This window comes from Aptenodytes patagonicus, chromosome 2 (assembly GCF_965638725.1).
Source record: "Aptenodytes patagonicus chromosome 2, bAptPat1.pri.cur, whole genome shotgun sequence".
Lineage (NCBI taxonomy): Eukaryota > Metazoa > Chordata > Aves > Sphenisciformes > Spheniscidae > Aptenodytes > Aptenodytes patagonicus.
Window position 1 is genome coordinate 141282746 of NC_134950.1, and position 22395 is coordinate 141305140.

Genomic DNA, 22395 nt, shown 5'->3' on the forward strand with positions numbered 1-22395 from the left:
CTATGGTCTGTCAAGCCCAGCAGTGTCTCCTGCAGTGGTAAAGGGAGATGCTATTTAAAGACCAAGCGTATGAGGCCTGGCTGCCTTTTGCAGTCCATTCCCTTTGTATTTCTCCAGTATCAAAGTCAGTGTATTAGGGATGGTGGCTAGTATATCACTGCCTAGTCATTTTAGTATCCATATATAGATCTATTGCCCACAAATTTGTCCAACCTCTTTCTGAACCTGCTGCCACTGTCTGTCTCCACAGCCAGGATCTTCTGTTAGCAATACATAGAATTGCTCTACCTCTTGTGTATAGAAGTACTTTCATTTATCGTGTTTTTAAATCTCCTATTAGTCTCATCGAGTATCCCTAGTTCTAGTATTACAAAATTTTAATAGCAGTTCAACACAGTGTTGGATATATGGGTAGGGCAAAATTTTGTATAGCAACAGAAGCGTTGTAAATGTTCATTATTCTGTATTATTTTGTATTCTATTAAAAGGAAAAAAACCGGGCCTTTGTTGTGTTGTTTATAGGACTGGTACTGAACAGAGCGTTTCATTGTGCCATCTGCAGTGCCAATAAATCTTTTTCCTGCCTGTTTAACTACTTCAGAAGCCAGAATTTTATTCCAAAACAGACATGATAAATATATTTATGTCGTAATTGTAATTAAGGAGTTAGTTATGATCACTTTAATTGTAGTTTAGCTTCTCTGTTGCTCATTTTCCTATTGTGAATCAAGCTTTAAAGTAGAAATGTTAGTTTCTAGTTATAATATAACATTTAAAAGCACAGAGGCATTTAGAGGGAGAAAATCTTGCTGACAACCTATATAATATGTGAATGAAGCAATCGGATGGAGAATGGAAATTAAATGACGGCCTTCACAAGGAACAGGAAATTAAGGCTATGGATTCACTGTACCAGAGAAGGCTCTCTTTTAAGGGGAGGGATTGTTCCCATTTTAGACCATGAGGCATCACTGTGGCAATATACCAGCCGTTAACAAAGCAAATTATTAGTGACCAAGTATTCAATATATTTGACATTGTGTTTTTAAACAATTTGTAGTCTGGAAATGAGGAGAGTACGACACTGAGCACTTGGTTCTCTTCAAAAATATTGTATAGCCATCTCTGTTATTGATCCTTCACTTTCTTTTCATTCCAAGAAAAAGAATTGAGTACACCTAAAAATAACAGATAAGCAATGAAAAATTATTTCCTCTTTTGTACTTCTATATATGTATGAAGATTTATATTTTAATTTTGATCACAGATATGGCAATAGTGGTCATTTCTAACTATAGCAAATCTTATGTATCTGGTTTGAGTCACTTTAACCAAAAGGCCTTTTGCCTGACTTTTTGGGATCAAATATATGTGGACTGGAACTTAACAGCTTTACAAATATTTACTGACTTTGCATGTTGCAATGGACATCGTTTTTCTGTAGGAGTTCATGACTGACTGTGAATATGTGTGCTGAAAATTGTGATGCTCTCTTATTACAGCTTCTGCAAACAAGACAAGTTGCCCATTACGTTCCAGTCCTGTGTGATCACGAAGGAGTGCCAGGTGTCAGAGTGGTCAGAATGGACCCCCTGCTCCAAAACCTGCTTTGACATGACAACCCCTAAAGGGAATCGTACAAGATCACGGACCATTAAACAGCTCCCTATCGGCAGTGAAAGTGAATGCCCGCAATTAGAAGAAACAGAGCAGTGTGTTTCTCAAGGAGACGGTGTGGCACCGTGCATTACGTAAGTTGGTTCATTTCAGTTCTCCCTATACTAAAATGAGGAATTTCAATTAAGCGGACAGGGCTGGTGATGGAATATCAACCAAATCGTTATTAAAGAAATGATTGGTTTGATTTTATTTTTTATCCTTTGCTTATTCAGTGCTCTTTAAAAGTCTGAAGTCTGTAAATAGCTGCTATTATAGTGAAATTACCTCATCCTCTAAATACAGGAAAAATAACACATACATATTTTTTTGTTAGTGTTAACTTTTAAAAGAGAACGTTTGTACGTATGCAGGCTCAGTCAAGACCATAATAAATTAATTGTATTAATTTGTCAGTGATCTTTTCCCTAAATAACGTTTCTAACAGAATCATTATTTTCTGAAGTACTTGTCTGTTTGCAGACAAAATGCTGAACATAAGAAAGAGGTGATAAACATCTGTTTAGCAACCAGATGTTTTTAGTGAGACTCGTATTCAGCACAACAAAGGCAGGACTGGGCCCCAAGTGGAAAGTGGGAGAGGCTAACAGTGACAGTAAATAAACTAACCCTGTTTAAAGTTTAGGAGAAATGACAGCAAGCACTTTACGATTCAAGAGACTGCTGTAATCTTTATCAACTAATCGAGATTAATATTAAAGTCCCAACTGTGCTTTTTCTTTATCAGACTGAGAAGAGGGTCTGGGGAAATGTCATTTGATGTTAAGCATCTTTGACTGCGGTACATATTTTTCATTTAAGAGTTGAAATGTCATCTTTCCCCATCTCCAGCCACATTAGGTAGCAGTTCACTTGATTTAGCCTTAAAGTACTTGTTGGGTAGAGAATTCTGTGGCATTTCTTGCAGTTCGTAATCCTGATTGTGGTTTTAACTGGGAGTCACAGATCGTCTTTCCTGTGCATTCACTGATTAGAAAGCTCACAGCTTCTCATCATTCATCAGTACCCAGCAGGGATGCTTCAGTACTGCAGAGCCATCTTCCTCTTGACAGTGAAAAAGGAACTTACTGAAAGGTTTCTCTGAAGTAATAATAAAAAAATACATTTATAGTTTTACCTTGATATTCAGGAGAAACTTCTGTCTCTCTTATCAAAGATGAAAAAGAGGCTTTTGGGTTTGTTTTTGGGGGGTTGGGTTGTTGTGGTTTTTTCCCCTCTACTTTTCTGGCTCTTATGTTTCTCAGCGTGCACATTTCTTTGATATTTTGGCTTTGGTTCATATAAATTGTCTAGCTCTGAACAAATGCCGAGAGTCACAATCTTGAAAGTTAGCTTATCTGAACATAGACAATATGTCTCTGTATATCAAGTTTTCTTCCCTCCAATAAAATATTTATGTGCAGTATGTTTCAGGAATTGAACAGAAAAGATCTCCTAAAAAGTAGTGATTTCAAAAGTGAAATAATAGAGGAGAAGTTTCCACCCACATAAAATATCAGACTCAATGCATCTCTGTGTACAAGAAATTGTGGGGCTCAGACCTTTTAGAAAATGAATAAAGCTATTAAGGTGCTTCAGCTTGTATAACTTAATGCTGTGTAAAATGGCTTAATGATTTCTAAAGAACCAATTAATCAAATCTGATCCAGGTACGGTTGGCGGACCACAGAGTGGACAGAATGCCGTGTAGATCCCCTCCTTAGCCAACAGGACAAGAGGCGAGGAAATCAGACGGCGCTGTGCGGCGGTGGCGTTCAAACCCGGGAAATGTACTGCGTGCAAGCTAATGAAAATCTCCTCTCTTATTTAAATACCCTCAAGGAAAAAGAAGGTAAATTTGGTTCACTTGCAATTGAGTTAATGTGAAATCAGAGCACTTCAGCATTCCAGAGCTCCTTGACAGCCATTGTCTTCTGTCATGAGCACCTTCTTACCTTGCAGGTTACTGTTATTTTCTAGTTCAGACGAAAACACTTAATTGCAGTAGCAGAGATTTCATTCTCTGTGCTGCAAATATCGGTTCCTAGCTACAAATTACTATTTTTAATATCTACTTGTGCTGGTTTCAGCTGGGATAGAATTACTTTTCTTCATAGTAGCTACTATGGGGCTATGTTTTGGATTTGTGGTGAAAACAGTGTTGATGATACAGAGATGATCGAAAAATATTATCTTATATAAAGGATATCTCTCAATAAGAAAGAGCATGAGAAGGTGAGTCAGAAATCCTAGATTCAGTTCCTTCCTCCACTGTAAATTTCCTGTGTCCTTCAGCTGGGTGATGAACCTGTGCGGTTTGATGTGCAGATGGAATATGTCAATTCTGGCATGTAAGCTCAATATAGAAATATGTAAAAATATGACTAGATGTCATTCTCAAGGAATTGTTTTGGTTTTTCTTTTTCTTCTTCTTTTCTTGCTTTGGTCAAGTTCTTAAGTTGCTATCAGGACTTCAAGCCAATATAATTTCATGGGTTTGTTTCCCTAACTGAAAGAGAGATTATTCCTTGTCACTGTTATAGCTTGTACAGCTTCTTAAGAAAAGAGAGAATAGCTTAGGAGACAAAATCTTTAATTTCTTTGGTAATACACGTACTTAAGAACAACATGAGTATTTTATGTTACATCTACTTCTGCATACTAATGTAACGCTATAGATTTAGAAATCAGTGAATTAAGCTAAAAGAAATTAGCTTGTTAATTAAATTTTATCCTCTTCTGTAGCTGTTTCATACGAACACACATTATGATTAAAAAATAAATAAATAAAGCCACATACTTCAGGAAAAGCAACATCATTATACAAGTTATGTGTAGTACATTTAGACCAGAGCTGACCAAACTGCAGGCTAGTGAGGTTTCTGCTGTGTGTTAAAGGTACTTTCAAACTTGCTGTAGAGGTAGAGTTTGTGGGGAATATTAATGCCAACATCCATTTCAGCGTGTCTGCTCGGATCAGTAGGGTGTGACTTGTGTGCTCCGTGGGCCCCACATCTGTATTTATTAACAAGAAGCTTTCAAGTGTCTTCGTTTAATGCAAATCAGCTTCTGCCCAAGGGCTTTTAGTAAATCACCTCTGCCGAACAAAGTTTAGATGCCCCTGCCTTAGAGTAAAGGAGTAAAACCTCCCAGCTAAGGAGAGGTAACAATAAAATCAGTGGCAGCTTACTGTTCAGAATGACGATTAGGATTTTGGTAGGCTGTGAAGTCTCGCCGGCTTAGGTGGGTGTGAAATCTGCCCTTATCAGACTGTGACAGGAACACGCGGAGCCCATCAGGAGGTAATCTCTGCAGGCCCCAGAAAGCTGATTAAAATGTAACTAGTCTTTGGATGCATAAACATGAGAACAATTTTTCAAGAGCTCAAACTAGGGGTGAAGTAGGTGTTAGTTTAAAAAGGAGCTCTGGGGTGTTTCCATATTAGGGGACAGATTTTCAGAAGAGCTGCTTCTCCTCTCATCTTCCCTCTCTCTCCCCTCCCGTCATGGATTTGGTGTGGCCAAAAGCTGCTCTCCAGGCCCCCCTAGGAACAAGCAAATCGGTGCCTCTAAAAACTATACCATTTGAAAACTATGAGTAATTTGAGGATGGGAAAAACATGGGGGAGACACCTACCAGTTTTAGCTGTGGGGAAATGCCTTCATTTCAGTGTAGTTTGCTGTTGGTTGTAGTGAATGCTGTCTTGGTAAGGCTGCTTTGAAGACCTCCGTTCTCATATACTCATGGTGGCATTTCCCTGTTATTTCAGAAAGTCAGTCACAGAGCAAGTCGAAGGCTAGTGCTGCACCTCTGCTATCAATCACTTTTGAAATAACAGGTAGGTAAATTAATGCCTCCCACCTGGCCTTTCAATCAAAAGCATGCAAAGGTGGCAGCGTCCCTTTTGGGGGAACTACGTTGGCTGTCTGTGTATAATTAACATGTTTATATAGCTCTGAAATAGTTTAATGCATTTGTGCATTCTCAGGAAATTTCAGATCAGTTTGAAAGTGACAAGTTTGAGTTTGAACTCAAACTAATGAAGTTCACGAGCCAGCTAGGATGCTAGGACAGTTGCCTGCTCCACTCCTGAACCGTTTTAGCAAGTGACTGATTTTCCTCTCGATTCTGAGCGCTGGGAATTGCTTCATTGTGTTCATCACAGATGCTATTTCCAGTCCCTTTTGTAGATTTAAAGCACCGAGTTAGGGCTCCAGTAAGAATTTGAACTTTTAATACTTAGCTGAACCAGAATCCTTCACGGCATTCAGGTCTGTATTATCTCCTATCAGAATTCATAAATTTAGACTTGAGGAAGAAGAAGGAGTATTGGGTGTAGTAATTAGGCAGCTGACAATCAAGATTCCTGGAGGCCACTGTCATTTTGCCATTTACTTGCCACTGACTTAAATTGTTTCATCTCTATTCACCTATTTAACTGCTTTAGTCATGAAGTTTCTCTCATGGTAAGCCTATGAGGTAGATTGTGTCATCTTTTTCCAAGTACCTTTAAAACCCTCAATGTAGAATAAGGATGGGAGGAAAGTTCCTTTATGGGCATAAATTTATTCCACACCTGCAAACACAGACTCGTTGCCCTGTTAAACACAGAGGAACTGCTTACATGCACGGAGTTGTACAGTTGCTGAGAGGATCAGGTCGTGAATTATCTGCTGTCTTTTGATGACAGCATTCAGCATTGTAGAAAATGGGTGAAGACTATGTATTCTTTCATTGTTGGTTATAATGTATTTTGGGCTTGGGTTTCTCTTGCTTTTTTTGGGTGAGAGCACTTTAGTTGGAGAAATTTTCTTCTGTTGTTTGCGGTGAAACCAGCGTAACAAATGACCAGAAGGAGGAATATGAAGTTGTGTCTGCTTATGCTGATGAAGCCGCATACAAATTCACTCTCTTTGCCAGCCTGGTTGTTACTGAGCACTAGTCTGTTGAGGATTCCTGGAGAAGAATGGGGAGGTTGAGACCTCGATAAATGTAGAAAATGCTTAAGAACAGAACTGTGTTTTTTCTTTTCAGTTCTTTTTAAAATGCAGTCATTTGGGGAGGTGTTTTACAAGGGTATAAAATATATTCAGCTAAAATTTCCTAATATAGTAGATTATTTGAGGACAGGGTGATTGACTCTCATTTCAGTTTTTAGGTCACTACCTCAAACCTGAAATTCATTCAAAACTGAGTCTAATTTTTTAGTTAGACTGAAGGAGAAAAGTGAATTCATTTTGATAATCTCTCTTTCTTTCCATTTTTGGCCTAAAATTTGGTCAAATTCCACACAGAGCTTGTAATATTACACACAGTCTAATCAGCATTCAGCATCACTGCCAAGGAGTAAAGAACAATCTTTATTGCTACCACAAGAGAGTATGAAAGGACAGAGAATAAGACAAGGTTTTAAACTGTAAATTTCTGCATCCAGCGTCATCTGCTCTCAAAGCGTCTTTGCTAAACAATAAGCAGCAAAAGCTGAGCTCATTTATACTTTTTTGATGCCGAAAGAAATCCATTTAAATTAATGGGAGCAAGATGTTCATAAGATACCCAGGCAAGGCTAAGTTTTCTTATTTTACTGTCATATCTCAAAGAAAGAATTCTGAGTAATCCTGGGTGAAATACACCCCAAGTGTTCAATGATGAAAACATTTTTTTAATAATCTGGACTGTAATTTGTCTGTCCTACTGTTGAATTCTTTTGTTTTAAAAGTGATATATAACAGATCTGGTAGAAGAAATTTGTACATCACTTACGTTCGAAGAACAGCATTTCAAAAACATTTTGGCATATTGAGAGATTTATTGATACCACTTACCTGTCCCCAAAGCACTTCTTTCTTCCCCTACACTCTAATAAGTGATGGGAAAGGCAGATATTTTCAGTAAGTTTTTTCACGATAAGTTTATTTAACAATGTTTGCTGACAAGACCTAGAATTCTTACTGGACAGATACCTCCAAAAAATTGAAATAGCATTCCTATTACTTAAGTCAGCCTCTTTAAAGCCAAACACAGTCACAATTCCTCATATTTTAGAATTTCAGGACTATCACATATTTAGCTTGAAGCCAAATGAATTGCGACAGTAGCACAGTAGTACCTTCTATTGGCAAACTCTTAAAAAAAATCTGGTTGAGATATGAAACATCTGTGAGATGAAAATCTGCTCTTTAAAGCTTCCTGATGAAAGGTCTTTGTTATTTTTCTGAGTAACGTCCCAGGAACTAGTATGATGGTAAGTTCTTTATGCTGATGCAGGCTGGAGATGAAGCACGGCATTCCTCAGAACACTTTCTCTGAAGCAAGGCTGTGTCTCAGGGGTGTAATTGACCCTTAATTTCAACTGTCTCACTTGGGCAATTCCCCGATTAAATCAAGGTTAAGAAAGTACGGTTAGCAATTACTTACTGTTTTTCTTTTTTTATTAGAAACTATTCAATACAAATTTAATTACAGGCAAGTTATGTTTATTTATATCCATGTTCTACACAAGATATGCATATTATGTTGATTATCATGCACATTAGGTGCGCCTGTCAAACTTATAGTAAAATTCAATGTTCTGTCATAAAATTTAATTCCAACATAGCATTATGCAAATGTTGGAATATTTGTTCTTGTATTATTTTGTGTTAAGAGACTGGTGAGCGGGAGGCAGTAATGTTGAATGAATATCTGCCATCTTCATGCCTTCATTATGTGGAGCCACACAGTGTAGAACTGTGCCAAAGGAGGCAACATGGGAAACCAGAATAGGGTGATGATTTTTCATTCCCTTTTCACCTTAAAAAGTGAGCATTGAATACTTTATCTGTAAATGGAAAGATCATCTACTTCGAAAGTCGGAATGGAAAGATACACACGTATCTACAAATGAGACCGTACTTTAACCACCTGATGTTTACTTTAACATTATATCTCTGGTTATTGATCTCATCTTTCAGAAGGATATTTTGTCATATTCTGAACTTATTTCAGAATATGTTTCATCAGAGAGCTCTTTCCATCAAAAGAGATTATTTGTAGTGGTGGCAGAAAATTAATGAGGTAACTTTCCTGTGAAAAAATGCTGAGGGAGTAGGATGAGAGTGTTTCAAGTTAAAGAATTGCATGTTTCTTCAGTCAACCAAAGTGAATGAATACGGCAGACTTCACTTTGCCTTCTAGCAGATCTTCTCTGCTTAGTTTAATATTTTGTCAAGTCCTATATTATGAAAGGGAATTAAAATCTTGCTTGTGATGAAATGGTACATTTTGTTTTAGAGTGCCTTACTCTGGCACCTTATAGAGTTGTCCTATTATTTGTATAACCTGGGAATTCAAAAGAGTAAAGTATGGAAGGAGCAGGGTGATTTTGGCCTGTTCTAGGGTTTATTGATCCTTAAAGAACAGAAGAATCTGCCTTCACATGTATCTTTATAGATTAATAGTAGTTTAATGAAAAAATTGATTTTCTTGTGGAGAGTTTTAATTATTTTAAATATATTACATATATATATTATATGCAAACCATATATGTATCTAAAAGCCTTTCTTGAACTAAAGCTGCTACTGCACAAATCTTATTGCTGAGTGTGCACTTGAAGATCTTTCGAGTAAAAGAAAAAAAATTTTGTCATAGTTTTAACTGTGTTTCAGGTTATAGCTTAAAAATAATCTTCTAAATATTAATTAACCAGGCTTTTGAAGCTATAGTTTCATATAGGAGCAAAGGGATATATACAGCTTTTTGTTCAGTTCCTTAAGTGAAGACATACGCAGTAAGACAGCAGGACATTGATTTACACAGAGCGCAATGTGAACAACTGTTGTAGTAACATAATCTATCCATTAAATGAAAGGACTAGGTCCGAGAGGACGCTGCAATATCTGCAGTCTTCCTGAATCCATGTAATCGGATTTGGCTCTGTTCGTGCAGAGAGTAAACTGACTTCTGTTTCATTTTTTCAAGACAGGCATTTTTCCATCACTTCATCAGATTAAAATGATGAGATAGCAGCCTTTCTGAACAAAGGATGGTTCTGTCCACTTAGAGCTGAGGATCATGACCAGTGACACGTGAGAAATGTGTTGACTTTGTTTTGACAGCCTCGAGGCCAGTGGACCGTAGGCTGTGTATGGGACCTCTTCCCAGCACCTCCCAGCTGTGCCATATCCCCTGTCCTACAGAGTGTGAGACCTCAGCATGGTCAGCCTGGGGACCATGCACCTATGAAAGCTGTGATGACCCTCAGGCCAAGAAAGGTATGTAAAAATTCAGCGAAGCCTTTCAGTGGTGATTATTTCATATTCCTAAATCACTAAGCACCTCTGGCTATGCAAGCATACTAAATTTTGTACCAAGAAGGGTATATCCAGTGTCTCTGAGAATCAAAAAAAGGTCATTGAATTAGGACTGTATTTAGCATTACTGCTCCACCAAAGCTGGCAAAAATGTAGGCTGTTTACTAGGCTCTCAAGGTCAATTTGTATTATTAGAGGTCAGTTCCTGTTTCAAACCCTCCTCTCAAACTGAAAGGGATACAGTTTGTATATGTGTTCAAATCACAATTCTGGCACTGTCTTGAAAGGAGGGCAGAAGCAGCCTTTGAGGTGCATAGTGTCCAAGTCACTCAAAGATTTACAGTTCAGTAATAGCTTAAGAATTCACCAGTAGACCATAAAGCATGCTCTGGCAAAGAGCTGGGACCATTCGCTGTTGACAAGTGACACTGTTTTACTGATGACATATGTGCTGGTTTCAATTTTCACATGTTTTACAGTTTATTCCTATGCAGAACAGATTGTAGTAACCTGACATCAAAATAGGAAAGCAAAAATACAGTGACAAGGACCTCGTGTAAGACATCTGCAGGTTTCTGGCTGTAAATGAGAAAAACTGGCCTAGTCATTGCTGTGATGTGATTATCTGACAAAAGTTGAGAACACAGACCTGGTTCCTTGATTGAAAACACTCATAAGAAAGGGCAGCCACATATGTCCACTTGAAGGAGCAACTGTAATTACCACATTAGCTTAGTTTCTTCTTCCTGGTATACTGCTAGCTACGCTTCAGTCTGGGCAGCAATAATGCAAGTTTTACCATGCTGTCTCACGGTAATGTGACCCAACCTTGATCAATTCAAGAAGCAAAAAGCAGTTCGGTGTGTAAGCCTGTTGGTTTTAGTCTCCTCTGAGTATGGCTGTCAAGTAGTCTGTTATTTCTGTTGCTGTTCCATCACTGAAAGGTTTGCTACCTTTTCGGGGGTAATGTTTAGGTTTGTGAGACTGATTTGGACACCTGCCTCATGGAAATGTATTAGCATGTACTTTATGCAAGTCTTTAGTCCTGCACACATGAGCAGGGATCTTTTCTCAATTGCCAATGTTTTCCTCTTATCTGGAAATTCTTATATTTTATGTCATAATTACATTGACAGTTCTTCTGAGAGAATGGTGTAAAAGTTCTACAGGCACTCCCAGTTTTAGCAGCAAATCTCTCTACATATTTCAGGAATGTCCCTTTACTGTGGATCATTTGCCTCCTTGTTGCAGTAGACACTGGAGTTCTTTTTTTGAAATTATATCAGCCCTTCGTGGCAGGCTCATTAAACCATTTGGACATAATTTGGCTGACCTCTTCAACTTAGAAAAAAGTAATTAAAGATACATGGAAATGTATTTTTAAAGTAATATTTATTATAATTGAATTAAGAGGCACATCTTCAAACAAAGAATCAATTCTTGCACATGTGTTTGAAAACTCTGTCCTGTTTAGTTTGTGTCCTGGTAGAAATTAAAGAGTTATATGTAGTATTTCATAAAAAATATCTGTGTATTACTAGCCTGCCTGAATATTGAGGTAAAACAAAAGAGGCTGTGAAGAGATACGAAAAGAAACAAACCTTTGCCAAAGTTAAAATATTCTGATTAGATATATCCGAAACTATAGAAAATTATTAAATGAGAAAATATTTCCTGAATCCATTCAGTTTGGTTAGGTTCTTCTGACTATAGATTTAGTCTGGCTTTTTCAACATGCCAACCTGAAAGGGAGAGAGAGGGTTGCTCTTAGAGACTGACATTGACCTGGCAGATGACACACTGTATAAAGGCCCATCAGTTTCTCTGATCCAAAATGAGCTTGGGTAGTCTTAAGGAAATTTGTAAATGCTTGCAAGGCAATATTGTGATGTTAATTACTGAAAATTTGTTCATAGGAGTTCTTGGGTTTATTTCCTTGCCTTGCCTTTTCTGGCAATGTAGTCGTCTCTTAATTTCTTTTTTTTGGGGGGAGGGAAATGTTTCTAAGCTGATTTCACTTGATAATCCATCCCTGTTGGAAGATACCTGAGAAATAACCAAGATTTGTTAGATGAGATGGATCTGGCAAGAGTGATGCACAGGAAATGACTCCTGTCTCCCTCCTGGAATACGTATGACTAGGATAAACAGGGGTTTTAAGGCAAAGCTTACTGAATAAGCTCAAAACTTTTGATGCTCTTGTTAAGTTTTACCTCTCTTCCTTCTTTAATGAGTTGTTCTACCCAGTTATCTAAAATGCAGTGTTGCACTGAGTGTCTGTGGTACCTTTTACACAGAAGAGAAACAGAACTGTTCGCTCAGGTGTGGATAGATAAAATTCTCTTCACTTTGCATTTCAGAACTGAGTTATTCTGCCATTTGTATTTTCATGGGCATTTCAGGCTTTAAACTAAGGAAACGGCGCATCACCAATGAGCCTACGGGAGGAACAGGAAACTGCCCTCACCTGCTGGAAGCCATCCCGTGTGAAGAGCCCTCCTGCTACGACTGGAGAATCACGGGGCTGGAGGAGTGCATTCCTGACAATGAGAAGCCATGTGGCCCTGGTACGCAGGTTCCTGTCGTCGTCTGCGTCAACAGTGATGGTAAGATGCATTTTCCCACAGTCCACTGACTAGAGTGAAGATGCTAAAATGTAGTCCAAAAGGGTAGCAGTTTTTGTTGTTCTCAGCTTTCTCAGTCCTTAAGACCAAGCTATCTGGAATAGAGAGAAATGTCCTTTAGTATTGGTTAGGAAGGATAGGCCCTCTAATTGCTCTAAGATCAAGCTCCTTCACCTACACACTGTAGGTTTTCCAAAGGTTCCCGAAGAGAGAAAACAGCTATTGTTTTTCAGTAGGTCAGACTCATGCCTGCAATGACTTGACTGAATTCCCTGATGTAATCCCACTAACAAAGCTGATCCTCTGAGTCCAGAACCAAATAAAGTGTGAGTAAAGTAAGATGCATTGCAGGAAGTACAGCTGGAAGAAAAATAATAATGTGTTTATTAAAAAGCATGGTTTGATGTGTGTTATGGAGTTGGTTTGACAGTCCAAGCTGTCTTGCTTCTTCAAAAGGTCAAACAAAAAATATCACCGTTATTCAATTATCCTCTGTGACAGAAAACAGATTTTGCATTCCATAGTCATAAAAGCCAATTTTGAAAGCTGCTTACAAAATACTTTAATCTATGGAAGATTAATGAATTACTATTGTGAGAATATTCTTTATTCATTAGTAACATTATAGGCTAGAGCAGCATATAAATTAAAATAGTTGTACTGACTACAGTGTAGTTATGGTAAGAAACTTCTAAGTCCCTATAGCGGATTAAGTAAGAGGACACCTCTGACGAGTGTTTTACAGCTGCACAAAATATTTTGTAATTAAACTGGACAGAAGTAATAAGAACTGATTATAGAGAGATTTAACTCTTGAGCTTTCATGCTCAAGAATTTGGGTCATAATTGAGTTTTGGGGCTTAAATTGAAAACCTTGGAGTTAAAGTGTAGCCCTTATTTTTCTGCATACACCTAAGAGAACTGGTAACCATTTTTACAGCTCAGAGATTAGCCTAGAATTACAATAATTAATCTACTACATTTTATGTCCCTATCTCAAAAAATTTCCCTTCACAGTGTAATAATTTCTCGGCAACAATACTGAAACCATTTGAAATTTTGTTTGTATACATTTTCAGATGAAAAATGACCTTTTCCTCATAAATGAAAGTGTTCCCTAAATAATTCTGAATTTGTCTCTTTTTTTTTTTTTAACAGCAAAAAAAAAAATCTTTAAAAGAAAAAGAAAGTGTATTTTTTTGTTTTACTAGATTTTGGCTAGTTTGGCTTACCTTTGGTTTTGAGGAGTGGTATTTGCTCACATGTCTAACTTCCAATTAGCCTAATTTCTTACTAAATTGTAATATAGACATTTGTATCGACTATAATTTATTGTAACCATAATACATTCAGAGCATGCAATCGAGCTACTAAACTCTGAGATATCTTTTATGTATATGGTATTTTCTATTGTTCTATTTCAAACTCACAGGATTTGCTCTCTGCACTGCATGGGCTTTGGTTTTGGCCAAATTTGACTTGGAAGACTTATGATTAATTTTTTTCCTCCCAGTATTAATCTTTGTCTTTCTGTCTTTCTGAGTTATATGGCATTATGCATTGCCTATATCAGCAATCTGTCCCAGAAGGAGTGAGAAGTCGGGCTTTGGCCATGTGCCTGTCAGTCTGGCCATATGCCTGTCAGTCTTTAAGATTAAAGAGTTGTGGGCACAGCTTCAAAGAAAAGAGAAAACAAATTGCAATTATGGTTTGTTTTGCAAAGATCCAATCACCCACAAAGATATGTGTTTAATATCTTTTGAAAGAGTGCAAAAGCAATGGAGAGTAATGTAGTGGATTGCCTCAGCTCTTCCTTGAAACCCCTTCCTTCTCTTAGTAAATGATCTTCTGTTATCTTCGCCAGTAATACCAAGTGGCTTTTGCTTAGGTCTCTCCTGAGAAAAATTACCATGATACAGTAGAAGCAAACAAAGTACAAAGTAAGGACCCACCAACCTCAGTAGTCGCTCTCTCCAAGCTAACTCTGCTCAAGCATCTCCTTACTTTGCCTCCCACAGCACTAACACACTGAAAATCCTGTAGGCAACTCTTAAATGCTCCTCTAAACACACACTGCCACCTCTTCCCAGGTAGCTCCCACCTAGTACTCTAGCCTCCTACCCTGGCACAGGATACTCCTGGTATCTTTCTTCACTAAACACTTGTTGCGGGCATCCAGATTCTGTTCTGCAAAATCTAGGAGAGCAGCACCGTGCAATCAGGCAGGTTTTGCATCAAGCCCCACAGCTACAAGGTAGTTTGCAGTAAAATAAAATTTGGAGAATGCTACTCTTCCATTGTCTAAACATCATAGTTTAAATTAATCATCATATGAAATCTGTGATACTCAGTGTTCTTTGAGCACTTCTTGGAGAAGACTACATTGACTGTCAGTTAAAGACTGTGATTCAATTAAAAGGATACATAATTTGTGTAATAATCATGTGTTGCTATAATTTTGATCTAAATGGCACATGGAATTTCATTCAGTTTTACAGGTAAAAATGACTGTGAAGGGAAACAGTGTGTGGAAAGCATTATCGCCTAAGTTTGCTATGTTACTTAAACTGAACTAGTCTTTGCTTAACAATACACTCTTCAGTCTCTTCAAGAGCTCTTTTTTTTTCTTTCTGTTCATATGAATTAATTAGCCAATCTTAAATCAATGCCTGGGTAGGAGAGGTTGGATCCAAGGCGCTTAAGTGTATTAAAAAAAAAGTGTATTTTCCCCTTGGCTTCTGCTTTATAAAATGAAAAAGGCTGGCAATGTAATTTTCAGAATAAGCATTGTACTGTAAATGTACTGCTTTAATGTAAGATAAACCCAACACTGATGAGTATCTTCTCTTTCTGTGGACTGTTGCATTGTTCTATATGTTTAAAGCACAATTAGTTGGGATAACACATCTTGACCTGGGTGTTTTACTTCACAATTAGAATCAAGTAGCAGTGTTTGTGAGAGTGTTTTATATAATTGGAATGAGCTTCTCTCTTCAATTTGGTGTGAAGATAAGAGTCATTACAGCCTTTGAGACAATAGCAAACAATAGATTATGCTCCCGTGTTGTTGCTGGAGGCCTATGATTGTCATTCTCTTTCCACAGCGGATTGCAGTAATCAGAATTTTCATTCAGGCTGAAAAAAATATGACAGTCAGTACCCCAGGTTGTCATTGCAGAGGCTATAATGATCTTTGATGTATTTTATTATAGAAATGGAACTTCAACATTTACTGTGGAAAGAACCTTTTCAGAATAAATATTCTTAGTCAGTCTTCCAGGAAATTTTACAAAGGAGCTCCTTTAGGTGAAAAAAAATCCTTTTGGTCATCTAAACTCCAGGATTGGACAGAAGCTGATCAGAATTCCTCTATCATATACATTATTTTAATAATTAGAGATCTGTGGCTAATGTTCCATGCTACAGATTAATTTTGCTAATGATAGAATTTTTTTTTAATAAATTGTAATCCATCTGTTTTTATATATATGTAATGTATATAAGGCATACTTGCATGCATGCCCACACACAGGTATGTACATATTATCTATTATTAAGTTCTTTAATGCAGTTCAGAAGGGTGATTTTACAACAGATGAATTCACTCTGTTTCTCTGTAGCTATGGCAATCTATGAAGAATACCATTTCAAAAATATTTCTGTATTATTTAATGACTCAGTCTATAGTAGGAAAGCTGGCCACTTCTCCACTCTGTAACAGATACATTAGTGCTACTCAAATGTAAGTAGGGCAAAAAAATTTCTGACATAAAAATCTGCAAAATTAACTATTGCTGAAAATGCCTACAAAATGCTTGTTCATTCATTATGGGTTTTTAGGTTTTTATCTTTGTGCTGAACTCCGTAGCACAGGGTACTGGCAGTGGCTGTGGTGTCTGTGGTGTGCTTCTGATCCTCAGACAGTAGGCTGGAATTACTTGCTCATTTTGTAGGAACATGTAAATAATAAATTGGTTTACAGCCTTTATAGTATACTGGGCTTTGTACCACTGTGTGTGTTACTCTGGATAAAACAGATCTCACTTTTGAAAGGCAAATTTCTTCCGGACCTTGTTCAAGCTCACTAATTGTTGGGTTACAGTTAGCTCCACAGGGGAAAGGAATGGACTCATTGCCATCTCCTGCCTCACAGCTGTGAGAGATGACTAGCCTTAGAAGAGGGAGCCATGGCAACAGCAAGGCTCTTCGTGTACATGCAAATTCCTGCAACTCTTTGAAGTAACAAAATTGTTCCTGAAGTCGTATAGGCAGAGATGTCTGTTCACGTAGCTGAGTGCCATGAGTTCTCTTCTGGCACCTGGACACACGTGGGTGACGCAGGTCTGGTCTTCCTGAGGCTGGAGTGCAAATTCAAACCACCACCAACATCAGTAGATCCTGATGTAACATGGGTGGGCTGTACCCTGTTTGCAATATTGAGGGGCAAAACAATGGTGTTGGTAGTTAAGTAAAAGATATAGAAGGTAAACTAGTCTGTTTTGTTAAGATACTCATATGTAAACATTTCAAACCCATTAGTTTAGCTACTTTTTAAGGGATGGCTCAAACACCGTACTGTCCAAAGTGGAACAGTGTACATTTCCTTTACCTGTGCTTATTGTCAGCTAGTGTGACTGGCTGAAGTCACCATCCTTCAACTATATGACAATCCTATAGGATTTGATTGCTTTATTATTTTTCTCTAGACTCAGAAATATTTATTTCTGAAATACTTGTTGTATTCCTTTTACTGAATTTAACTTTGCAAAAAAGCTTATAAAATTTCTTCACGTAGTTTAAAATTTCTTCTATAGCTTCCTGATCAGCATCTATATTGTGTTTCTTAATTTTTAGCTTGTGGCCTTATATCTTCTTACAACAGACATCTCATTAAATATAAGGAATAAACTTCAGGAAAGAAACTAAAGGTTGGCTGGTGCAACCATTTTCGCTTAAAATGTTTTGGCTGGTTTAAAATTGGCTCTTTCTGTATATTTATCGTTTGAATCAAATATATGCTAAATGAGTATCTGCTGGTCTTCATTCATTTTCATAATAGCAAACAATAGGAGAATCAATGGAAGCTTTATAGGCATACCCAGGTACAAAGAGTCTACTTCTTCTGCCTGTTCTATTATGTGGCTGCATGTATTGAATGAAGAATCCATCAGACTAGTTGGATTTTGATGATTATTTAAAAAGAAAATACCTACTTTGTGTCACTTTATGACTTAGTTCTTTAAAAAGAATAAAGAGCCAGATTTGAATTCGAACTACATTGAATTATTGAGTTAATCCTGCAACAGAACCCAGATCAAAATCTGGCCAATGCTCAGCACTCAATTAGTAGAAAAATACAGTAGCTAATGACAGTTTCTTTCAACGCATACTGCTTTACGCTTACAGGAACTTGGTTATATGGGCATTAGTCATCGTTTCCCAATATTAATTTCCTAGCTAATGTCATTACAGAATTGATTGGAACTGTTCTTTTCTGCCTGACAGCTTTTTGGCTGACCATCTGAGGCATTTAAATCAAATGTAAGATATATACTTTGTTCTTCACTGTAAACACATAGGATATGAAATTTATAACCCCATCCTTTCTTTCCTTTGATTTGTCTGGTTACATAAAAACTACTGAATATGTTTATTAGATGTTTGTTATATTTAAGAATTTGTTACTGAGGGTAAAATACAGTCAGTTTAAAGGACCTAAAAATTGATACCCTCAGGCCATTATGTTTCAGACCATGGGATTTTTAAGGCATTTCTTTGTAACAAGATTTGCTTTACTAAGTATAAAGGAATATAAGGAAAAAATAGTGCACAGTACTACTTAAACTATCCCATTTCAGTTCTCAGGAAGCTTGATAATTGATAATTCTTCTGTCAATAAAAGTCACATTTAATATGTCATGCCAATTCCTTTTTGTGTCTCATCTTGACATTGGGAAAGTGGACATATCCCCATTAAATTCCATATAAAAATGGATGCTTTTCGTGTTTGTATACCATGAAGTAATTTCATTATATGGGATGACTTAAATACATCATTTACTTTGTCAATGTCTTTTATAGTTGGCCTGGAATGTGATGTGATGATTTCAATTAAAGGGATAAGTAAAACAAAACCAGAGTTTCATCTGTGTAGTGCAATAAACAATTATCACTTCTGACAGTGCGATAGACCCTTGTATCCAATTTATCATATATGTTTGAAGACAGAGTTGCACTTGGTATGGACAATGTCTGCAAAGACATTAATGTTCATAATGAATATAGTTAAGTTAAAAATGGGTGGGCCAACTTAATTACCAAAATCTTTTTCTTGTGCTAGATCATAATTTGGCTGTCTAGTTAGATGAGTTTGGTGGGTTTTGGCATGTTTACTTTTAAAATGTACTATAACATCTTTGCAGAGAAGGTGTACTCGTGTACTTAAAATTTATTAGACATCTAGGAGTAGAAGTTGCTGTAGTGGGAAGCAAAAATATTTTGGAAATGTAACACAGAGAGTGCAATTACGTGTCTCATGTGATGCACACTCTTAGTAACCTGCTTTTGTTTTTGATAGCACAACCAGATGGAAAAGTAGGATATTGCAAGAACTGCTTGTAATAACAGTGGGTAAATTAGGAGGGGGGTTTTTAATGCATGAGTTCTTATTTGCATAGCAGCCTACAAAGCAGGAACTCAATCCTGATTAGACTCCACTTGTTTTTTTAGAAGGTCAGTTTAATGCTTACAATCTTTCCATTTGTTACTTCAAATTATGCTGTTATGAAACAAGAAAAAAAGGTGTTTATAGACTTACGGATGGATTACAGAACTGGATTTATAGACCCAGTGTTGAACTTCTTTGGTTTTGGATTTGTGTGTCGTGTTAACTCCCTAGAACAGACTCAGAAAGTACCTCAAATATTTTTACAAAACATACTCAGAAGAGATAACGTTACATTTAATAATGTTATATATAATAATCATGTTACATATTTATAAATTAAATACCACTATCTTGGAAGATTATATTACACAGTACTAATCATAAACCTTTATGATAAAATGTTCTAGGACAGTATCCTCTCATTTGATGGGAGTTAGTTTCCCATCCGAGAGAAAAAGGTTGCACGGGCCTATTTTTTTTTTTTTTGACAACCTGCACGCGAATGGTAAATTTTCTTAATAAATGTTATCAAACTTCAAAGCTGTGAAACTAGTGTGTTGATAAATGGTGACAATTAAAACGTCTTCATTAGCCAGTCACGTTGAACCAGAATGAATTATAGGAATTTTATTCTCAGTACTTCCAGCCTTAAGCAGCTCATTGTCTGACCTTTCTTTCAGATCATAATTTGTGTTGAGTACTGATTAATGTAAAAGCACTTTTATCTCCCAAGAAATATTTGATTTCACAAGATGACTGTTCCAGTGGCAACTTAAAGAGCCTTAAGACAATCTGTGTCATTTTGCAATTCTTGTAACTCCTGTGCACGACACAAGCACCATCTCCACTGAATACTTAAGAAAGCTTCAAACTAAGAGTAAAACATCCTCAGCTGCAATGATTACTCCAAATCAGAGCGAACGACTGAAGATCCTAGTCTCTCCAGCATTCTCAGTGATCTCTTCCAGATTTTGGGGTGCAGGTAGCTTTTGGCAGGGTCTCAGCTACATAGAGTCACAGACCCATTGCAGAGAGAAAGGAATAGATTTGTACCTGGGATTTGGTGAAAAGGGGGATGGCAGGCAAGACGGAGAAACTGGTACTGACCAAGCAACGAGGTTAAGAGCTGGGAAAAGGTAGCATTTGACCCTAGTTTCCTCCAGGACAGTTTACTGAGAGCAAGTAAGGAACTCAAAGGAAGTTATCAAATGTCTCTACATGGCAGGGATTAGGAACGAATCTGGGGAGGGATTCAGTCTGGTGATAGTCAGCCCAAGGGAGGATTTGACAAGCAGCTAGAGAGAGCTTCGCAGGGCTGGGTGGAAGGGATAGTAAGGTGACAGAGTGGGATTAGTGTCTGGAGAAAATAAGGCTGGATACGAAGCTAGAGAAGGGGAAGAGAGAAGGAAATTCATGACTTCTAGAGCTGAAACGCAGCACGTTATAGGCTGCTCCTGCTTTTGTCCCATGAGATCACCCGGCAGAGCAGTAAGTGTCCAGAGTCAGTGTAACACCCATGGCAGAAGTACTATTTGTCATTTGGCTTCTGTTTTAAACTAGAAAACTGGAAAGAAATATTATGTCAAAATTAAATATCTTAGGTTGCAAAGCCAAGCCCTGAAACATCAGGAAATTAAGGTTGTTTGTCTGGTCTTTATGCGAATGTATCAGATGGAAGTCTTTAATTATTTAATTGTGCCTACATGACATTTTCCCCACAGAACCTGCTACTTATTTGTGAAATGGATATATCTCCTTTGGGATTAAGTGGGCATTTTGTAGTAATGAATGCTTTGTCTTTGAGACAACTAGCCTTAGTTGTCTCATTCTTCAGGGTTTAATTTTGCTCTGCTTTTGTTCAGCATCAGCAAAATATAAATAATACTGACCTGTCACGTCTTGAGTGTTCTGAAAATAAATGTATTAGTGGGTATCTGATAGCCATGACAGAAAGATCTTAGAAAAATTACCAATTCTGTTTTAATAACACTTTTAATTAATGTGTGGTAAATAAAACATAAGCTCATGCCTTGAACAAAGAGAATAAAACTAAAAATACCAAATAGCTACTCATTAAGGAGTTTCCAATCTGTGAACTGAAGGTGGAAGGTACCCAGTGGAAAAATAATAAGTGTGTGATTATGCAATTTAAAAAACTGCTTTATACAGAGGCAACTTTAATTCTGGCATTTACTGCCGTTTGGTTTCTTGACATAATTTCGGGGGTAATTTATGGATTAGCTATGTAAATCTTACCCTAGGAATTATCAGATGTTTGGTTTTAATTTTACTGATTTGAGACATCCTTTATTGGTACTGATATTATTTTAGAGATACTAAATTGCTGCATTAGTGTTTTCCAGGGAAAAGATATTAAGTAGAAACTACATCAAATCTCTTGTTCTGAATGTCTCAGATTTTTTTTTTTTCCCCCAAGAGGGGAAAAAGTAGAATAATGCTAGCTAGAAGCTTCTTAAATCTTGTGGGAGGCTTTTAGAAAAGCAGTGATGTCCTTCTAGTAGGAGAAGGGAGCCTTATTTCCAGGGTAAAGCTGATTTCTCTGAGTAGATGCAAATCTGCAGTGAAATCTGTCAGATTTCTGTGACTTTAGGACGTTAGCCTATATAACTTATTAACAAAGTAGAAAAGTTATAACGTCCCTATGTTTGCAGATGTGTTCCTGCTACTTTTGGTTTTGTTGTGTGACAATGTTAATGTATTTCCTTAATTTAGTATAGGTTTATAAGATGTAGTGATACTTACCTCTGGTCACTTTTATGAGAGCTCTTTCTCTGAATCCATATATTGAGAGGCCAGGAAAAAGGAAAAGTCAAAAGGATGGGTTAGTTTTAGTCTTCTAGAGAGGAATCAGTTACAAAAATGTTTCCAAAAGACATTAATTCACAGTCTGAGCTCCCTAATGGCACGCTGTGCCTTCCACTTGTAAGGATGAGAAGACTGTCGTTGCAAGATGGATGAAAAGATGTTCTCCGAAGGCTGGATTTTATCTGCCAATAGTAGGACATGGACAGAAGCATGCATGAAATTAATTATAAAACTGTTTCTCAGAAATGTGTAAACATGACAGTGGCCGTGATCTCTTTTACACCTCTTGGGTCCTGTGTTTTAACTGTGATTGAATTGAGGTGTCAGATT

At 37.2% G+C, this 22395-nt stretch overlaps 1 protein-coding gene across 1 annotated transcript in view; it reads left to right on the top strand.

Moving 5' to 3' along the window:
- Positions 1 to 22395, top strand: part of THSD7A (thrombospondin type 1 domain containing 7A) — a 305894-nt gene that overhangs the window by 190114 nt on the left and 93385 nt on the right. The window contains exons 5-8 of the mRNA XM_076331421.1: positions 1503 to 1751; positions 3327 to 3508; positions 9754 to 9909; positions 12351 to 12554. Coding sequence (XP_076187536.1) covers positions 1503 to 1751; positions 3327 to 3508; positions 9754 to 9909; positions 12351 to 12554 — 791 coding nt within the window. The remainder of the gene's footprint in view (positions 1 to 1502; positions 1752 to 3326; positions 3509 to 9753; positions 9910 to 12350; positions 12555 to 22395) is intronic.